The sequence below is a fragment of the Rosa rugosa genome, chromosome 2 (genome assembly GCF_958449725.1).
Source record: "Rosa rugosa chromosome 2, drRosRugo1.1, whole genome shotgun sequence".
NCBI lineage: Eukaryota > Viridiplantae > Streptophyta > Magnoliopsida > Rosales > Rosaceae > Rosa > Rosa rugosa.
In genome coordinates this window covers 66,247,376-66,262,486 of record NC_084821.1, presented here as the reverse complement: position 1 = coordinate 66,262,486, position 15,111 = coordinate 66,247,376, and the positions used below count along the sequence as shown (strand labels likewise).

Below are 15,111 nucleotides of genomic sequence, written 5' to 3'. Positions count from 1 at the left end.
CCAAAAAGAAGTAATGATCCACGTACAGGTATTAACGTGGCAATTATGTTTGACAATTAACATAGTTGGTGTAGAAAACATTGTTGCATGTTTCACGTAGTGCATATGTGGATAAATTGGCAAGGTGAAATAGTTATGTGAATGTATTAATTGTTGTAAGCTATTAATGGAGGTGGCATGTTGAATGAAGACTAGTTTGGTCTTTGTTTGTTGCTCCACGTTATATATTCACAAGATGGGAAACTTGCCACCCATTGCTCTTGGTACGCCTACATATATGTAAGTGTTGTTTACCAGGTCAGTTGCTGACTAAATAAATTGTGCTCAATCATCATTGGATATAAATCTAATGGTGAAAAATAAAACAATTAACTTAATAATAATTCTCTCCACCATTGAATTTACACTCAAGGTGGTTGAGCACAATTTATTTGGTTAGTAACTGACTGGGTGAACATTATTATATATATGTGTAGCAAGCAAGATCTATTAAGCAAGCATCTAACAAGCACATAAATAGTTTGTGGGTTGTGCATGAGAGTGAGAGAGAAAAGAAGTGCTAAGAGGGAAATTCTGTTAGGTGAGATATTGTGTTCTTGGGTAGTCTATGAGTGAGGGTGTATAAGGATTTTGGGATTTAGGTTATGAGATTTAACTCGTGTGTCTTGTATTAGTTTTATTCTCATAGTGAAAGAACATATATCTTGGGTGGACCGTGGGCGTAGGCAGGAAAATTTGCCGAACCACGTTAAATCTCATGTCAAACACAAACTTGATTTAAAGGAAGTGGAGTATTCTTATTCTTAAACACTACATATTTACACACCAGCGCGACGAAGAGCTTCTTGAATTATGTCAAGAGAGTTATTGCAAATTATAAGAATTAGTACTTCTAGCTGGGTCTAGCTGAAGGCTGATCCTGTGGCTTCATGGTTGGGAAGGGGATGACTTCCTTAATGTTCACAGAATCAGTTAAAAGCATACAAAGGCGGTCAATGCCAATTCCCACACCACCTGTTGGAGGTAAGCCATATTCAAGAGCTCTACAAAACCCTTCATCCAAAGGCATTGCTTCATCATCACCGGATTGTCTATCCTGAAATTCAAATCGAACCTCTTCAGGAAAAGATTACCAATAATTGAGATACGGAATAGTTTGTTAGTTAAGTGATACCTTGAGTTGATTAGCGAATCGTTGGCGTTGGACAATAGGATTATTCAGTTCAGTGTATCCATTACAAAGCTGGGGGAGTAGCACAACATTTGTGGTAAGGAGCATTATTGTAGATACGTAAAGTTAATAATTCACTAAGGGGTTCAGTTGATACATCAGAAGCTTACCTCATGCTTGCTGACAAACAATTCAAAGCGTTCTGTCAAGCCAGGTCTTGATCGATGCCACTTTGCCAATGGACTCATTATCTCAGGATGGTTGATTATAAATGTTGGATTCACACATTGCTCTTCCAAAAAGTGATCAACAAGCTGCAGAGAAGAGAGTTTATTAATGGCATAAAAAATGCTGACAATCAACCAAGATCAGCTCAACATAAGAAAACTCCATTGGAACAATGAAACTACAATGAGGGTATTAAGTCATTAATTTTTTTTTTCCGATCATATTTCCTTGTGATTTACCTTGTCCAATAAACGAGTTGTTGTTTCAGGAGGTGGACATTGGATCCCATACTTCTTGCACGCGACCTTCAGATCACTGTTAGCTTCCTCACTGAAGAGATCCTCCGGATTTATTTCAAGATTTGCAATCTTATTTAATTCCTCAATCATGTCAATCCGTCTGCAACAGGATCACCAGTCAAAATCAGCACACATTATTTTTGCACATGTTTTAAGTTGTGATATGTATAGACATCACTGCTTATGATTTACATACCTGAAAGGGGGTGTGAAGTCTATCTCAATTGGATCCTTATCAAGTCCATTTGAATGATACATAATCTTATATCCACCTGTAAGTTCCTTGACCATTCCTATTCAAATTCAATGTGTCAGCAAACAAATCCAAGTAGTGTTGAACGTAAAATAGCAAGGAAATACATATTTGAGACATATGCATCACTTTGGCCTTACCACTCAACATTTCCTCAGTGAGCTCCATCATGTGATTATAGTCTGCATAAGCCTGATAGAATTCACAGGTAGCGAACTCAGGATTATGTGTCAGATCAATACCCTCATTCCTAAACTGTTTGCCTATCTCAAAAACGCGTTCAATTCCACCAACAACTAGCTGTTTAAGATAGAGTTCGGGTGCAATGCGCATGTAAAGTTGCATGTCAAGTTCATTGTGATGCGTCATAAAAGGACGCGCAGTTGCTCCACCAGCAGTCGTGTTCAATATTGGAGTTTCAACCTGAAGGTGGGAAAAAATAGAAGAGAAAAGATTATAGAGGCAGCACCATTAGCAAATGGCCATGGAAACAAAGTGAATTGAGAAAGCAGGCTTAAGAAACACCAACTTCACGGAACTGACGACTATGAAGAAACCTCCTAATATAGAAAGTGATCTCACTCCTGGTCTCCACCACTATACGTTGAACATCAGGGTTTATCCTTAAATCCAGGTGACGCTGACGATAGCGAGTTTCCTGGTCTTTTAAACTGTATGTTTCAGGATTCCTGGGACGTCCGGGACCCCATTCTTCAGTTTCCTCAGTTATTTTCTACAGAATTCAAGAAATGATATGTGTCATGATATATACTAGCTCAGCCAGTATTAAACTGATCAGAAAACAAACATGGCTCACCTTTGGATTGACAGTAGGCATCATGTGGAGACAAGGTGCTAAGACTACAAATGATCTTGCAAAAATGCTGATCTGGCCACTCATTGTTTTACCTATGAGAATGGAAGTAAGAAACAGAACAGAAAATTGTGTAATGCAGAACAGTGAAAACAATGCCCTCCCAATAAACACAATGAACATCGACAGTTGTGGCATCACAAACCTGGAAACCCGGTCACATTAACAATGTCACCGCGCTTCACATTAGAGTGGATCTTAACAAATTCAGATTTATCCATATCCGAATTGCTGCATGAAAGTGTAGAAAGGGTCAACTCAGTCACATCTAATGTGAAGCAAAACAGCTGCATCTAAGCAGGGGGGTGAAAATTTGAAAACAGAGTTTTCCATGAAAGAGATCAGCCAAGTACAAAAAAAATAGAGCTAGTTTATAATTCTAAAATGATATACAAGAGCCAAGTACTTCACTCCATCATATGATCAAAATATTTCTTTTGCAGAGCACCTTGATATTAATAGGACAATGACTTTAAATCTGCAACAAAATCCTAATTAATTGTAACTCTCTAAGACCTAAGCTTTTGTATTGCTTAACTTAGCTTGTTCATTTCCTTTTTTTTTCTAATCATGCAGGTGGGTTAATTTGATGTATGGTATTGTCTAAGAAACCTATAGTAGTTGGTCGAGCATATTGTGAGCAAGGAAAAGAATAGTGATTATTGGCCCTATTTCTTGTAAAGATACACAAAGGACGTAGTATTTGATGATCAGCAACTGAAGAACAACAATAAACAGCAGATTAAACCAATCATCATACTTGATAGTAAAATACCTGGCACTAGCATAAATTTGTACTCGAGCTCGATCACCACATAAATCATAAAAGAAACACCCTGGGCCGGAGGATCTTTGTTTCATGACCATTCCTTGCATAGGAAAAAAACCAAGATTCTAAGTCAACAAATTAAGAATGAAACTAGCAGAAATCGATAAATTAATAAAAGTTTGAATACCAGCCAAGGATTCTGTGACATTCTCAAGATGCACCCCTTGTTGGTCCTTGAGGAGGCCTTCATACTCCTTCACATATTCAGTTATACTCTTTGAAACAGAGGATTCATGGGGATATGGATTTTTCAGGGTAGCAATGTAATTCAGCCTGTTTTCATAGTATTTCTGCTAGACAAACAAAACAAGCTCGATCAGTATCTAAATCCCAACAGAAATTCCTGAAACTGGTGAAAAACTACAGCAGAAAAAGAATAAAATTTTACCGTCGGATCCTTTTCATCTTCACTTGCTACATATTTCTTGCCGCATGATCTTGCCGTGACATTAGTCTGGATTGAAATTTACAGTTACAATAATGTTTTCTACTATAAGATTAATTTTGTATTCAAGTATGTACCAAAACTAATTTCCATCACTAATGGTTCAAATGCCCATATTAACCTGGATGTTTAAGTATGAACATAATTTAACAGAGAGAGAGAGAGAGTAATGAATCATTGAATCTGAATTGTGTTTATTCATCTCATACAAGGGTGTATTTATAGGAAATACTTTGTAGTGTGAATGCTCAAAGAGGAAACCAATTTGGTAACCATGATCTTTGGCTTGTAAATCAACAATGGCTGCTGCAAAGATCACAGCTGCAATTCCAATAGTAAGGGCTGCCATGTTTGTTGCTTTCCCATTTACTTTATGCTACACAAGTCCTCATACCTATGTTATACACTCAAGTACTTTGTTCTATACACTCAAGTACATATTTACATGATATAGACATTTATACTATGACTCATACAACATGACTCATACAATATGATTCATACAATATACTATAACACTCCCCCTTGGATATTTCATGTCAATAGTATTTGTCTAGGTTGTGCGCTTCTAAGTTGCCTCGTTAAAAACCTTGCCAAGTAGTAAAACCCTGTGGGAAAAAACAACCTTGGTCGAAGGAGAAAAAGAGCACAACGCGCATGAGTGTGGAGTAGTAATATCACAGCTTCGGAGATAAGTGGAGTCTTCTTATCAGCATCATAAGTAGGTAATATGTCTACGAGAGGGATGCAAATAGAGTTGCTGCAACAAAACCTTGCCCGGAAAACCCAGTGGGAAAAACCCGTGGTCGAAGGTAAAAGATGAGCAAAAGCATATATGTTGAATCAAAACATCTTCAGGATGTAGTATAAGTGGGGCGACCATGCTAAAGATGTGCCTCGTTAAAACCTTGCCAGGTAACAAAACCCAGTGGGACAAAATAACCCTGGACGAAGGACAAAAAGAGTACACGATGGTCAAGTGGGTATGCTTCTGGATACTCCCCCTGATTTCAACATCTCCTTTGTGTCTCCCAAACGTGTTGCTTCTCTCGTTGCCTCATTAAAAACCTTGCCGAGTAATAAAAACCCTGTGGGACAAAAAATAATCTCGGTCGAAATGGAAAAAGAGCACAACACACTCTTCACGTTTCGAGACCATATATGTAGACATCCCCCCCTCTTATTGATCTTTGAGGAGAGTCTGTTATTGCTGATTTTATGCTTGATGTTGTCGCTTTTCATGCAGCCTTGCTTCATTTGTTTCAAAATAAGCAGCATTATCTTAAATGCTTGTAGGCTCATCTTGTGGTAGACTTCAAACCACAACTATTCGAACATGCGTAACTATGGATCCAATCCATATACATTCACGAACCACTTCGTGAAGAGCAATAATCTCTGCATCGTTCGAAGATATAGCGACTAAGGTCTATTCTATAGACCTTCAAGATATCACGGTCTTACCCATGGTGAACACTTCACCAGTCTGGGAAGACCTTTGTATGGGTCAAAAGATACCCAATATCAGCAAAAACCTTCCAAAACACTTATGTCGTTTTGGGGTAAGGATAGAATACGCAGGCCAGCGTTTGGCGGCGTTTCTGGTGTGTGATGGATCTGAATCCATCATCTCTCTATAGGGATAGAATAAGCCCATATCGATCGTATATCTCAAGTACCGAAAGATATCTTTTTACACCAATCTAATGGCGTTGCGTTGGCGCAGAGCTATACCTTTAGCTAACAAGTTTATGGCAAAGTGAGATGTCCAGTCTTGTGCATTGAGCTAAGTACAATAATGCGCTTTATTGTACTTGAGTAAGGCACTTCAGCCTCTCTAGCACATCTTCGTCTGATCATCCATTCAGACGACGAGGATCCTTTTCAGGATCAAGACTACGAATGATCATGGGGTGCTTGAAGGCTTGACCTTGTCAAAATGCCTAAGCATCTATCAACACGGTGCTCAAGTTCAAAAACCGAGGCTTAATTGTGTTTCCCCAAAAATCCTTCATCTCAAACTCGGATTTCAAGTGTTCAACGGTTTCCCTTAACTCTTTAAAGGCTTCTAATGAAGATCATGTCCAACATGAAAACCGTGATAGAATCCGAAACTTGTTATGGAAACGCACGGGCATATCCCTTCCCAATCAAGTAGTCACTTTAGTGAGCGTTTCAATTCTATTGCAAACGCGCTCCGTGGTCTAGAGCCACTTGATTTGGGTAAATAAAGTTTCACTATGAAATTTCATGTATATTCCGTATCTAGATCCTCATAGAGATACGTAGTGACCACATTTATAAGCTGCATGTTCAGTTATTTGGAAACTACCAAACTGACAGGGTAGTGGATGTAATGTCATCCATTATGTGAGAATATGTCTCATCGTAGTCAATTCCAGGGCGTTTTGTGAAAAGCCTTGCGCCATAAGGCGAGATTGCCATCTCGTTTTCTCAACACGCTTTCTAACGAAGGCCCATTAATCAATAGGTTTTATGTAAGGAGGTGTTGGCATCACTGGCTCAAAGACCTTCCTCTTCGTTTAATCTGGATCGCATCTTTCCATTTAGGCTAAATTTCTCTACGTTGGTATTCATGCTTCAACGGAGCGTGGTTCGATATCATCGGTCTCAACAAACTCATGCGCAACAGAATGCGCAACTACATCATCAATTATGATGGAGTTTCTATTCCACGTCTCATGTACACTAGTGTAATTTTCATAGAGCTCTATATTCTCAGGAATAGGTTCTGACGTTGAGGCGTCCCCCAACGATAACCATAATCCAGAAGATACTCATGAGACGGATGTTGAGTGTCGATGATCTAAGGATGCCAAAATATCCTTCGAATCCACGGACTTCCCACGCATCCTAGCTGGGGTCATGGCTTGTAACGCCAGAGTGCCACTTTCTATGACGTTGGCGCCTTGCCTACCTCTGTGTAGGGTGGCGCTACATCCTCTTATAGGGACGTCCTTCCTTGCAGGCATTTGTGCAGCAAATGTGTGTGATCTCGTCACTTTAATAGGGATCGAGATGAGACATAGTGGGGACAGACCACGACAATTCCTGTCGTTCCTGCTGAACATTCGTGTTCTTATCTCCCCCTAACGACGGGAAGACTGTCTCATCAAAGTGACATCCGTAAATCAGACGGTAAGGAGATCGCCTTGCAAGGGCATTAAGTGGCGGACGATTGTTGGAGTCTCAATTCCAACTAAGTTGCTCACTTGTTTTTAAGGACCTACCATAAGCGCTGTGGCGGCGCAATTGGCACATAAATGGCTCACATTGGCACATAAATGACTCACTCGAATGTGCGTAAGTGCAAAATATTTGTACCCAGTCACTAGCTGTAACGCAGGGATACATTGAGTGGCGGTAGGTCATAGAGGAATTAGCATAGTTGTATGCGATAGTGCATCACCCCAAGCGGATATAAAGAGATTGGTACGCATCGCCAATGTCTGAACTACCATCGTAGTTATTTCCACGAGACCATTTAGGTGTGTATATGGGAATGTGATGTCCAACATCACTCCCTTTGCAATAACCATCGAAAATCTTCGATGTATACTCACTAGCATAGTCAAAATCCAATTGACTAAATAGGATGATCCGGGGAGTGAGCCCGTTGTCATATTATATGTGCTATGAGTATAGCATAAGCAGCTTTTATAGATGGACAATGGAACAACACGTGATTAGTGTGTTTGCGTGTCAACCAACATCATGAGATATTTAAACGTCCGCAAGTTGGTTGAATAGGTCCACAAATATCACCTTGGATTCTTTGCAAGAATGGTATATTTTCTTTAGTGTCCTTTGCATAGGATGGTCTCAATCCTATTTTTGATAAATAGCAAGCTTTGCAAAACGAATGATATCTTTTAGAAGTAACTCTTTGGACCAATCTTTGGTTCGTACTTCTTTTTGTTGTGAAGAATGGATGTCCGTGTGAAGTCTTTAATATACGGAGCATCATATCACAACCTGGATATCTCAAACGTTCTTGCCAAAGCCTATATGTGTCAGAATCCCATAAGTCATCTCTTATGACATGGTTTGATTCAATGACTTGAATAGTGGTTGTATACAACCCACTAGAACGACACATAAGTTTTTCTAATACTCGTTTATGTCCGTAGTCATTAGAGGTAATGCAAAGGAATCTTTGTCCATTCTCACAATGTGTTTCCACATGAAAACCATTGGCTCTTATACCTTTCAAATAATAAAGTTCGGAATTTAACACATGTCCATGACATTGAATAATAATGCGACACTTTATTAATAAGGAAAATAACCAATGATTACATCAAAGTTTTCCCAAAGTCTATTCCATAATAAAATCAAATTTTTAGACAAATTGTAGTTTACTCAATCCGTTTGGTAACTCCAATGAAATATGACCAGGAAAGTAGAGAGATGTTGGTGGAGCGAGGCTCGCTTAAGTACCCCGATCTCAATTACTTTCCTAGACATCATACTACAATGGATGCGCCACATGAGAAAGAGTTTTAATACAATTGTCATTTGACTAAGGCACATTTGCCGTTCTTGGAAAATAGAAAGGACTATTCTAATTAAAGTCTGCGGCATCCTCGTGCTCTTTATCTGCAGCTTTAAAGTCCTCAGTGGTGAGAGTGATCTCTTCACCATCTTCATCTTCAGCAAGATTGATATCTTCATCTTCAGCAAGATTGGTTTCTTGCTCTCTCAATTGCCTATACTCCTTGTAGCTTTCAGCTAGTTTGGGTACTTGCATGGCATTGCTTGAACCAATGCTCAATTGATCCACATCGATGACACATGTCATTGTGGTTACCTCCCTTTATTTGAGGTGCAGGTTGCCCACGTTGTGGATATTGCCAAAGCGCTACCCATAGGTCTCTTGCATCCTTGATCGACATGTACTCTAACTGAGAGATTTATCCATGTGGCGTCGCATCAAGATAAGTGATTGAGCATGCTTTGTGGGTGTTCGTTGGAACACAAGGCCCTGGTCAGGTGCCTGGATTATGGGCAATATCCCACTCGCAGTGAGATGGTTCTCAACGTCGGTTACCCAGCCATGGTATTCCGAGCCTGTTGAGTCAAGCATTGGAAAGTCGAGTCTAGGTTCATTCGACATCCTGAAAAATAGGAAGAGAAGATATAATAGTTTCGGAGTCTATACTTCCACGAAAACTAAAATAATAAGATTTCCGAGCTATGCTACCAAGAAATCAATTTCCAAGAATATTTGGATTTAGACCAAACAATGATGTTTGCGGACGCTCTTAGTCCGAATATTATGAACACTCTTAGTTCATTGATTTACGAACACTCTTAGTCCGTTTAGCGTGAATCCCCACGATTCCGCTTTTAGTCCATAAATTGATACTTGCGGACGCTCTTAGTCCGAATATTGTGAACACTCTTAGTTCATAGATTACGAACGCTCTTAGTTCGTTTAGCGTGAATTTCTATAATTCCGCTTTTTGATTACAAGTCCCTGAAAAGAAGAGAAAAGGAATACAAACTCAAAAACAGGAACTTTAATCTTTAAAACTTACTTGTTGAAATTTGGAGCAAATTCGCTTCTGAACAGATCCCACTTCAAATGGTGTACAGGTCTCAAAACGACTCCAACATGGCTGAAATTTGGAGATCAGATATAAGAGACATAGATGAACAACTTTGATGAAGAAAGGATTTTGATTAGATGTCTCTAAAAGGACGTTGCTAGGCGTGCAAGCAGGCTGATCTGCACAGGAATGAGCGTGATGAACAGCTCCCACTTCGGATGGTGTACAGGTCTCAAAACGATTTCAACATGGCTGAAATTTGGAGATCAGATATAAGAGACATAGATGAACAACTTTTATAAAGAAAGGATTTTGATTAGATGTCCCGAAAAGGACGTTGCTAGGCGTGCAAGCAGGCTGATCTGCACAGGAATGAGCGTGATGAACAGCTCCCACTTCGGATGGTGTACAGGTCTCAAAACGATTTCAACATGGCTGAAATTTGGAGATCAGATATAAGAGACATAGATGAACAACTTTGATGAATAAAGGATTTTGATTAGATGTCCCGAAAAGGACGTTGCTCGGCGTGCAAGCAGGCTGATCTGCACAGGAATGAGCGTGATGAACAGCTCCCACTTCGGATGGTGTATAGGTCTCAAAACGACTTCAACAGGGATGAAACTTTGAGGTCATATAGAAGATACAGAGATGAACAACTTTGATGAAGAAAGTCAGAGGTTCTGAACAAGATGTTTCGGGGCGTGCAAGCAGGCTGATCTGCACAGGAACGAACGCAGGGGCAGAGCACGGTATGGATAGCAAGGGCTAGGAGCTCGTGCTGATAACGTGTTTAAGTATGAACATAATTTAACAGAGAGAGAGAGAGAGTAATGAATCATTGAATCTGAATTGTGTTTATTCATCTCATACAAGGGTGTATTTATAGGAAATACTTTGTAGTGTGAATGCTCAAAGAGGAAACCAATTTGGTAACCATGATCTTTGGCTTGTAAATCAACAATGGCTGCTGCAAAGATCACAGCTGCAATTCCAATAGTAAGGGCTGCCATGTTTGTTGCTTTCCCATTTACTTTATGCTACACAAGTCCTCATACCTATGTTATACACTCAAGTACTTTGTTCTATACACTCAAGTACATATTTACATGATATAGACATTTATACTATGACTCATACAACATGACTCATACAATATGATTCATACAATATACTATAACACTGGACTAATTTTCCTCTACTAAATTTCAATGAAATTTTGAACAGCAGAAAAACGGCATGAGAAATCTAAACGATGCCAAATCACTTTGACAGTTCAATTCGATATGATCTAGGTTTCACAACTTTATACCTGCTTTGCCTTCTCAGCGGCTGACGTGGCCTCTTGGGTGAGGCGCGGTGGTGAAGATTGCGGCGGTAGTGGTGGAGATTGATCCTTTTCCAAACTGGAAATCTCAGAGGAAAGGAGGCTGATGATGCTGGGGTGCTTGGCCATGCTCCGGAGATGGCGGAGCTCTTCCAAGTACGGCGTGGATTCCTCTCCCGCCATAATTTTGTGACTGATCGAGTACTGTCGTCTCTCTTTTACCCGAAAGAGTAACTTTCCTTGTGGCTTTATGGAAATTCGTCGGTCCGTTTCTGGTTTGGGAAACTAAGTTATTGTAACTTGGGTACCAAGAATTAATATTATACTTGGTGACCAAGACAGCATTTTCAAATGCTAAAGAAGTCCATTAGTAGTTGTTTAAGGGCATTTTATTACAAATGAGTACAAATCACCAATAACAGCTCTCACGCGCATCCTTTCTCCCCATGACTTTGACCTCTCGCTTGTCATGTTTGGCTCGATGCATTCCACCATTTCATACTATTATATGTATGTAGTCATAAGATTTGCACAATCTCTTTCGGTTTTTTTTTTTTTTTTTTTCATTTCTCAAACAATATAATCATCAACTATAGCCTACACTATCACCTTTTTATTTTTCTTTGATTTGAAACATTACTCTTCCTTTTCAGTCTTTTTTTTTAGAATATTCAGTGTTTTAGAATATTGTCATAGGTGCAAGAGAGCAATTTTTTTTTTTTTGAAAGGGAGAGCAATTTATTATTCTATTAGGATTCCTCCATTTCCTATTACATTTAGGATTCCTCCATTTCCTATTACATTTAGGTCTGAATCTCTATAAATACGCAAGAGAGGAGAGGGAGCTTTCATCAAAAACCTTTCCTTTCAAAAAGGGTACAATTTTTGTTAGTCACCTTATGAAAAAGTATTTACTTTTTTCATAAGGTAATTAGGATTCCCCTTAGCCTTTCTGAATCTGTATAAATAGTGGGGAGTAGAACCACCCTGAACAAAAGCCTTTGGAATAGATAGGGGGAGCAGAGCCGCCGTGCCTAAAATTCCAAATATATAGCCATGGACGATTGCTGTGCGGTGTGTGCCGACACCCTGGAATGGGTTGCCTATGGGGCTTGTGGCCATAAGGAGGTCTGCTCCACCTGCGTGGCTCGCCTCCGTTTCATCTGCGAGGACCGCCGTTGCTGTATCTGCAAGACCGAGTCCAACGTCGTTTTTGTCACCAAGGCTTTAGGAGACTATACCAAGATGGTTAGAGACTTGCCATCTAAAGCAAGGGAGGGTCGCTGTGGATCATATTGGTACCATGAGGTCACACAAGCATTTTTCGACGATGCGGATCACTACAAGATGATCAAGGCAGTGTGCAATCTTTCATGCAGTGAATGTGACAAGATGGAGGAGAAATCGACGATTCGGTTTCGGAACATTGAACAGCTCAAGTCTCACTTGTTCCACCAGCATAGGTTGTCTATGTGTCCTCTATGTTTCGAAGGGAGGAAGGTGTTTGTATGTGAACAAAAGCTTTATACTAACGCACAGTTGAAACGGCATACAAGTACAGGGGACTCTGTAGTTGATGGAAGTGAGAGCGAAAGAGGTGGCTTCAAGGGACATCCTATGTGCAAGTTTTGCAAAATTGGATTCTACGGCGAGAATGAACTGTATGCTCACATGACTACTGGTCACTATAAGTGTCACTTATGTCGCAATTCTGGAGAACAGTATGAATATTATAAGAATTATGATGACCTCGAGTTGCACTTCAGCCGAGACCATTTTCTATGTGAAGATGAGTCCTGCCTTGAGAAAAAGTTTGTGGTGTTCCGATCCGAGGCAGAATTGAAGAAGCACAGTACTATGGCACATGGGGGGCGTATGTCTCGCTCCAAGCGTAATGCTGCTCTCCAGTTACCAACTAGCTTCAGATATGGACCAAGTAATGATCAAGATAGTAGGCGTAGAAGAGTTCGTGGCAATCCTTCTAATGATCAAGCAAGCAGTTTGGAGACACCTAATGCTGATGATAGAACATTACATGATCCTTCATCATCCGCTAGGCAAGCTGGTAGTTCGGAATCACTTGGAGATACAAGTGACATTGATCCAATCATTAAGCCACTTGAGTCCTTAAGGACACCTTCAAGTGATTCAGAAGCATCATCAAGGTACCTTCAAGTAGCTTTGGGAAAAAATAGTGGGAAAGTGAAAGCGCAATTGGAGGACTCTTCCTTATTTCCTCCGCTTGCACCTGGCTGCAGCAGCAGTCAACTGACACCCAAACCTGAATCGGATCATGGTTTTCCTAACAACAATACCATGGCAGCACATCTCCGTAGGCAAAACAACCGCAAGATGGCTGTTGAATGTCCTGATACTAAGCCTGCTGTTATTAGTTCTAGTGAGGCTTGGCCAGCAGCGGGGCGTGTAGCACCACCTACTAGTTCATCTCAAACGTCATGGCCTAAAACTAATGTTTCAGGGATGGTCTCAGAAGTTACTAAGCCTACTGTTAGTTCTAGTCAGGCTTGGCCAGCAGCGGGGCGTGTAGCACCACCTACTAGTTCATCTCAGATGCCGTGGCCTAAAACTAATGTTTCAGGGATGGCCTCAGAAGTTACTAAGCCTGCCGTTAGTTCTAGTCAGGCTTGGCCAGCAGCTGGGCGTGTAGCTCCACCTACTAGTTCATCTCAGATGCCGTGGCCTAAAACTAATGTTTCAGGGATGGCCTCAGAAGTTACTAAGCCTACTGTTAGTTCTAGTCAGGCTTGGCCAGCAGCTGGGCGTGTAGCTCCACCTACTAACTCATCTCAGACGGCATGGCCCGAAGCAAATGTGAGTGCAGCAGCACCTACTAGTTCATCTCAGAAGCTGTTGTCTAAAACTAATAGTCAGAACAAGGCGTGGCCGAAGGTTTCAGGTTGTGGTCAGAACAAGATTGCCTTTGGTAAGGGAGCAGGACATTCCAGCTATGCAAGCTCCACTCTGCAGGCTCAAGTTGAGAACCGAGAGACATCAACAGAAGTGCACAAGTGCGTAAGTTTGGATTCCAGCTTGGATTTCCCTCCAGTTTCTGCAGCACAAGTAGTGCAAAAGTTGCCCCAGCAAACTAGTGAGCTTTTGTTGAAAGTTGGGGATTTTCAAGCTGCTAATAAGTCCTTGGTGGAAAATATCCGCGCAGCTGTCGACTTTGATGAAGACAAATACACTGCATTTAAGGACATATCTGTACAGTATAGTCAGGGATTAGTGGACATAAAAGTGTATTTTAATTTTGTGAGGCAGTTTGGGTTGTTACATCTTGTCCTTGACTTGGCTAGACTGTGCCCCAATGCTGAGAAGCAGCAAGAGCTAATTGATGCCTACGATAACAGTATGAGAAGCAATGGTGCAGAAGAGGATGATGGATGGTCTCAGGTCAAGGTCCGATTGAAAGATTCGAAGAAAGGTAAAGGGAAGAGTTCTAAGAATGGCTCTACTGCAGCACCAGTTTTAGATCTCAGTAATTCCGCCAGAGGATTGCCCGTCCAGGGTGTTTGGCGAAATAAAGGCGGCCATAAACTTTTTGGTTAGATAATAATTGTACAGTTGAAGCTCAAACAATTGTACTGGCATTTGGTTTATGTAATTTTCCTTTTTGCGTATCTCATATCCTGTCCTTCTGCATAGTTGCTCTAAGTTCATCACAAAGCTTACACATCCGAGATTATCCTATCTACCATTAGTACACAAGTTGGCATTTCATATGCTACCCAAAAACTTGAAAAATAGGTCATGCAGAACTAGTGACTCCAGCCCCCTGAATGAGTATTGTCTTCAAGACGAAGTTATCCTTAAACAAAGTAATTTTTAAAACAGTAGCTAGCACAGACCATTTGTGACATCGAGTTTTATGTTTGCAAGAGTCTATCCAGATGGGAATCAAAATTTTGATCAACTGGTGACATTATTTTTCATCTGCACTTAAATAAACTAAACCGTACACAACAGAACGTTGATCTGCACCTATTGACATCAAACAAGTTTGAATTTTCACCCAAAAAGAAAGCTTAGTTAAGTTTGAGATATACACAAAACACTAACATCATTAGGACTCAAATTGGTTTATTGCATAT

The 15,111-nt window shown here is 40.4% G+C and overlaps 2 protein-coding genes across 3 annotated transcripts; one reads left to right on the top strand and one right to left on the bottom strand.

Annotated features, from left to right (window-relative positions):
- Nucleotides 1-755: 755 nt before the first annotated feature.
- Nucleotides 756-11,297, bottom strand: LOC133729449 (lysine--tRNA ligase, cytoplasmic-like). 2 transcript variants are annotated; one of them, XM_062156982.1, is made up of 13 exons: nucleotides 10,985-11,297; nucleotides 4,043-4,108; nucleotides 3,782-3,944; nucleotides 3,601-3,694; nucleotides 2,971-3,056; nucleotides 2,769-2,860; nucleotides 2,481-2,684; nucleotides 2,092-2,374; nucleotides 1,895-1,991; nucleotides 1,639-1,798; nucleotides 1,342-1,485; nucleotides 1,175-1,243; nucleotides 756-1,096 (listed from the first exon to the last, which is right to left on the bottom strand). In XM_062156982.1, the coding sequence occupies exons 1-13, from the start codon at nucleotides 11,180-11,182 to the stop codon at nucleotides 893-895; spliced, it is 1,860 nt and encodes a 619-aa protein (XP_062012966.1). In that variant the 5' UTR covers nucleotides 11,183-11,297; the 3' UTR covers nucleotides 756-892. The 2 variants fall into 2 exon arrangements, with proteins under 2 accessions (XP_062012966.1, XP_062012967.1); XM_062156983.1 differs by lacking the exon at nucleotides 4,043-4,108.
- A 758-nt stretch (nucleotides 11,298-12,055) lies between these two features.
- On the top strand, nucleotides 12,056-14,569 carry LOC133731320 (uncharacterized). The gene has a single exon (XM_062158720.1). It carries the CDS (start codon nucleotides 12,056-12,058, stop codon nucleotides 14,567-14,569), a length of 2,514 nt encoding a protein of 837 aa, XP_062014704.1.
- Nucleotides 14,570-15,111: the final 542 nt, after the last annotated feature.

What these genes read in the sequence shown, in the direction of transcription:
- LOC133729449 (XM_062156982.1), bottom strand. Translation starts at nt 11,182, where the DNA reads ATGGCGGGAGAGGAATCCACGCCGTACTTGGAAGAGCTCCGCCATCTC. An exon ending in CCGCTGAGAAGGCAAAGCAG is followed by an intron (nt 4,109 to 10,984) that starts GTATAAAGTTGT and finishes ATTTCAATCCAG; the next exon opens with ACTAATGTCACGGCAAGATC. An exon ending in TAATGTGACCGGGTTTCCAG is followed by an intron (nt 2,861 to 2,970) that starts GTTTGTGATGCC and finishes CCATTCTCATAG; the next exon opens with GTAAAACAATGAGTGGCCAG.
- LOC133731320 (XM_062158720.1), top strand. Translation starts at nt 12,056, where the DNA reads ATGGACGATTGCTGTGCGGTGTGTGCCGACACCCTGGAATGGGTTGCC.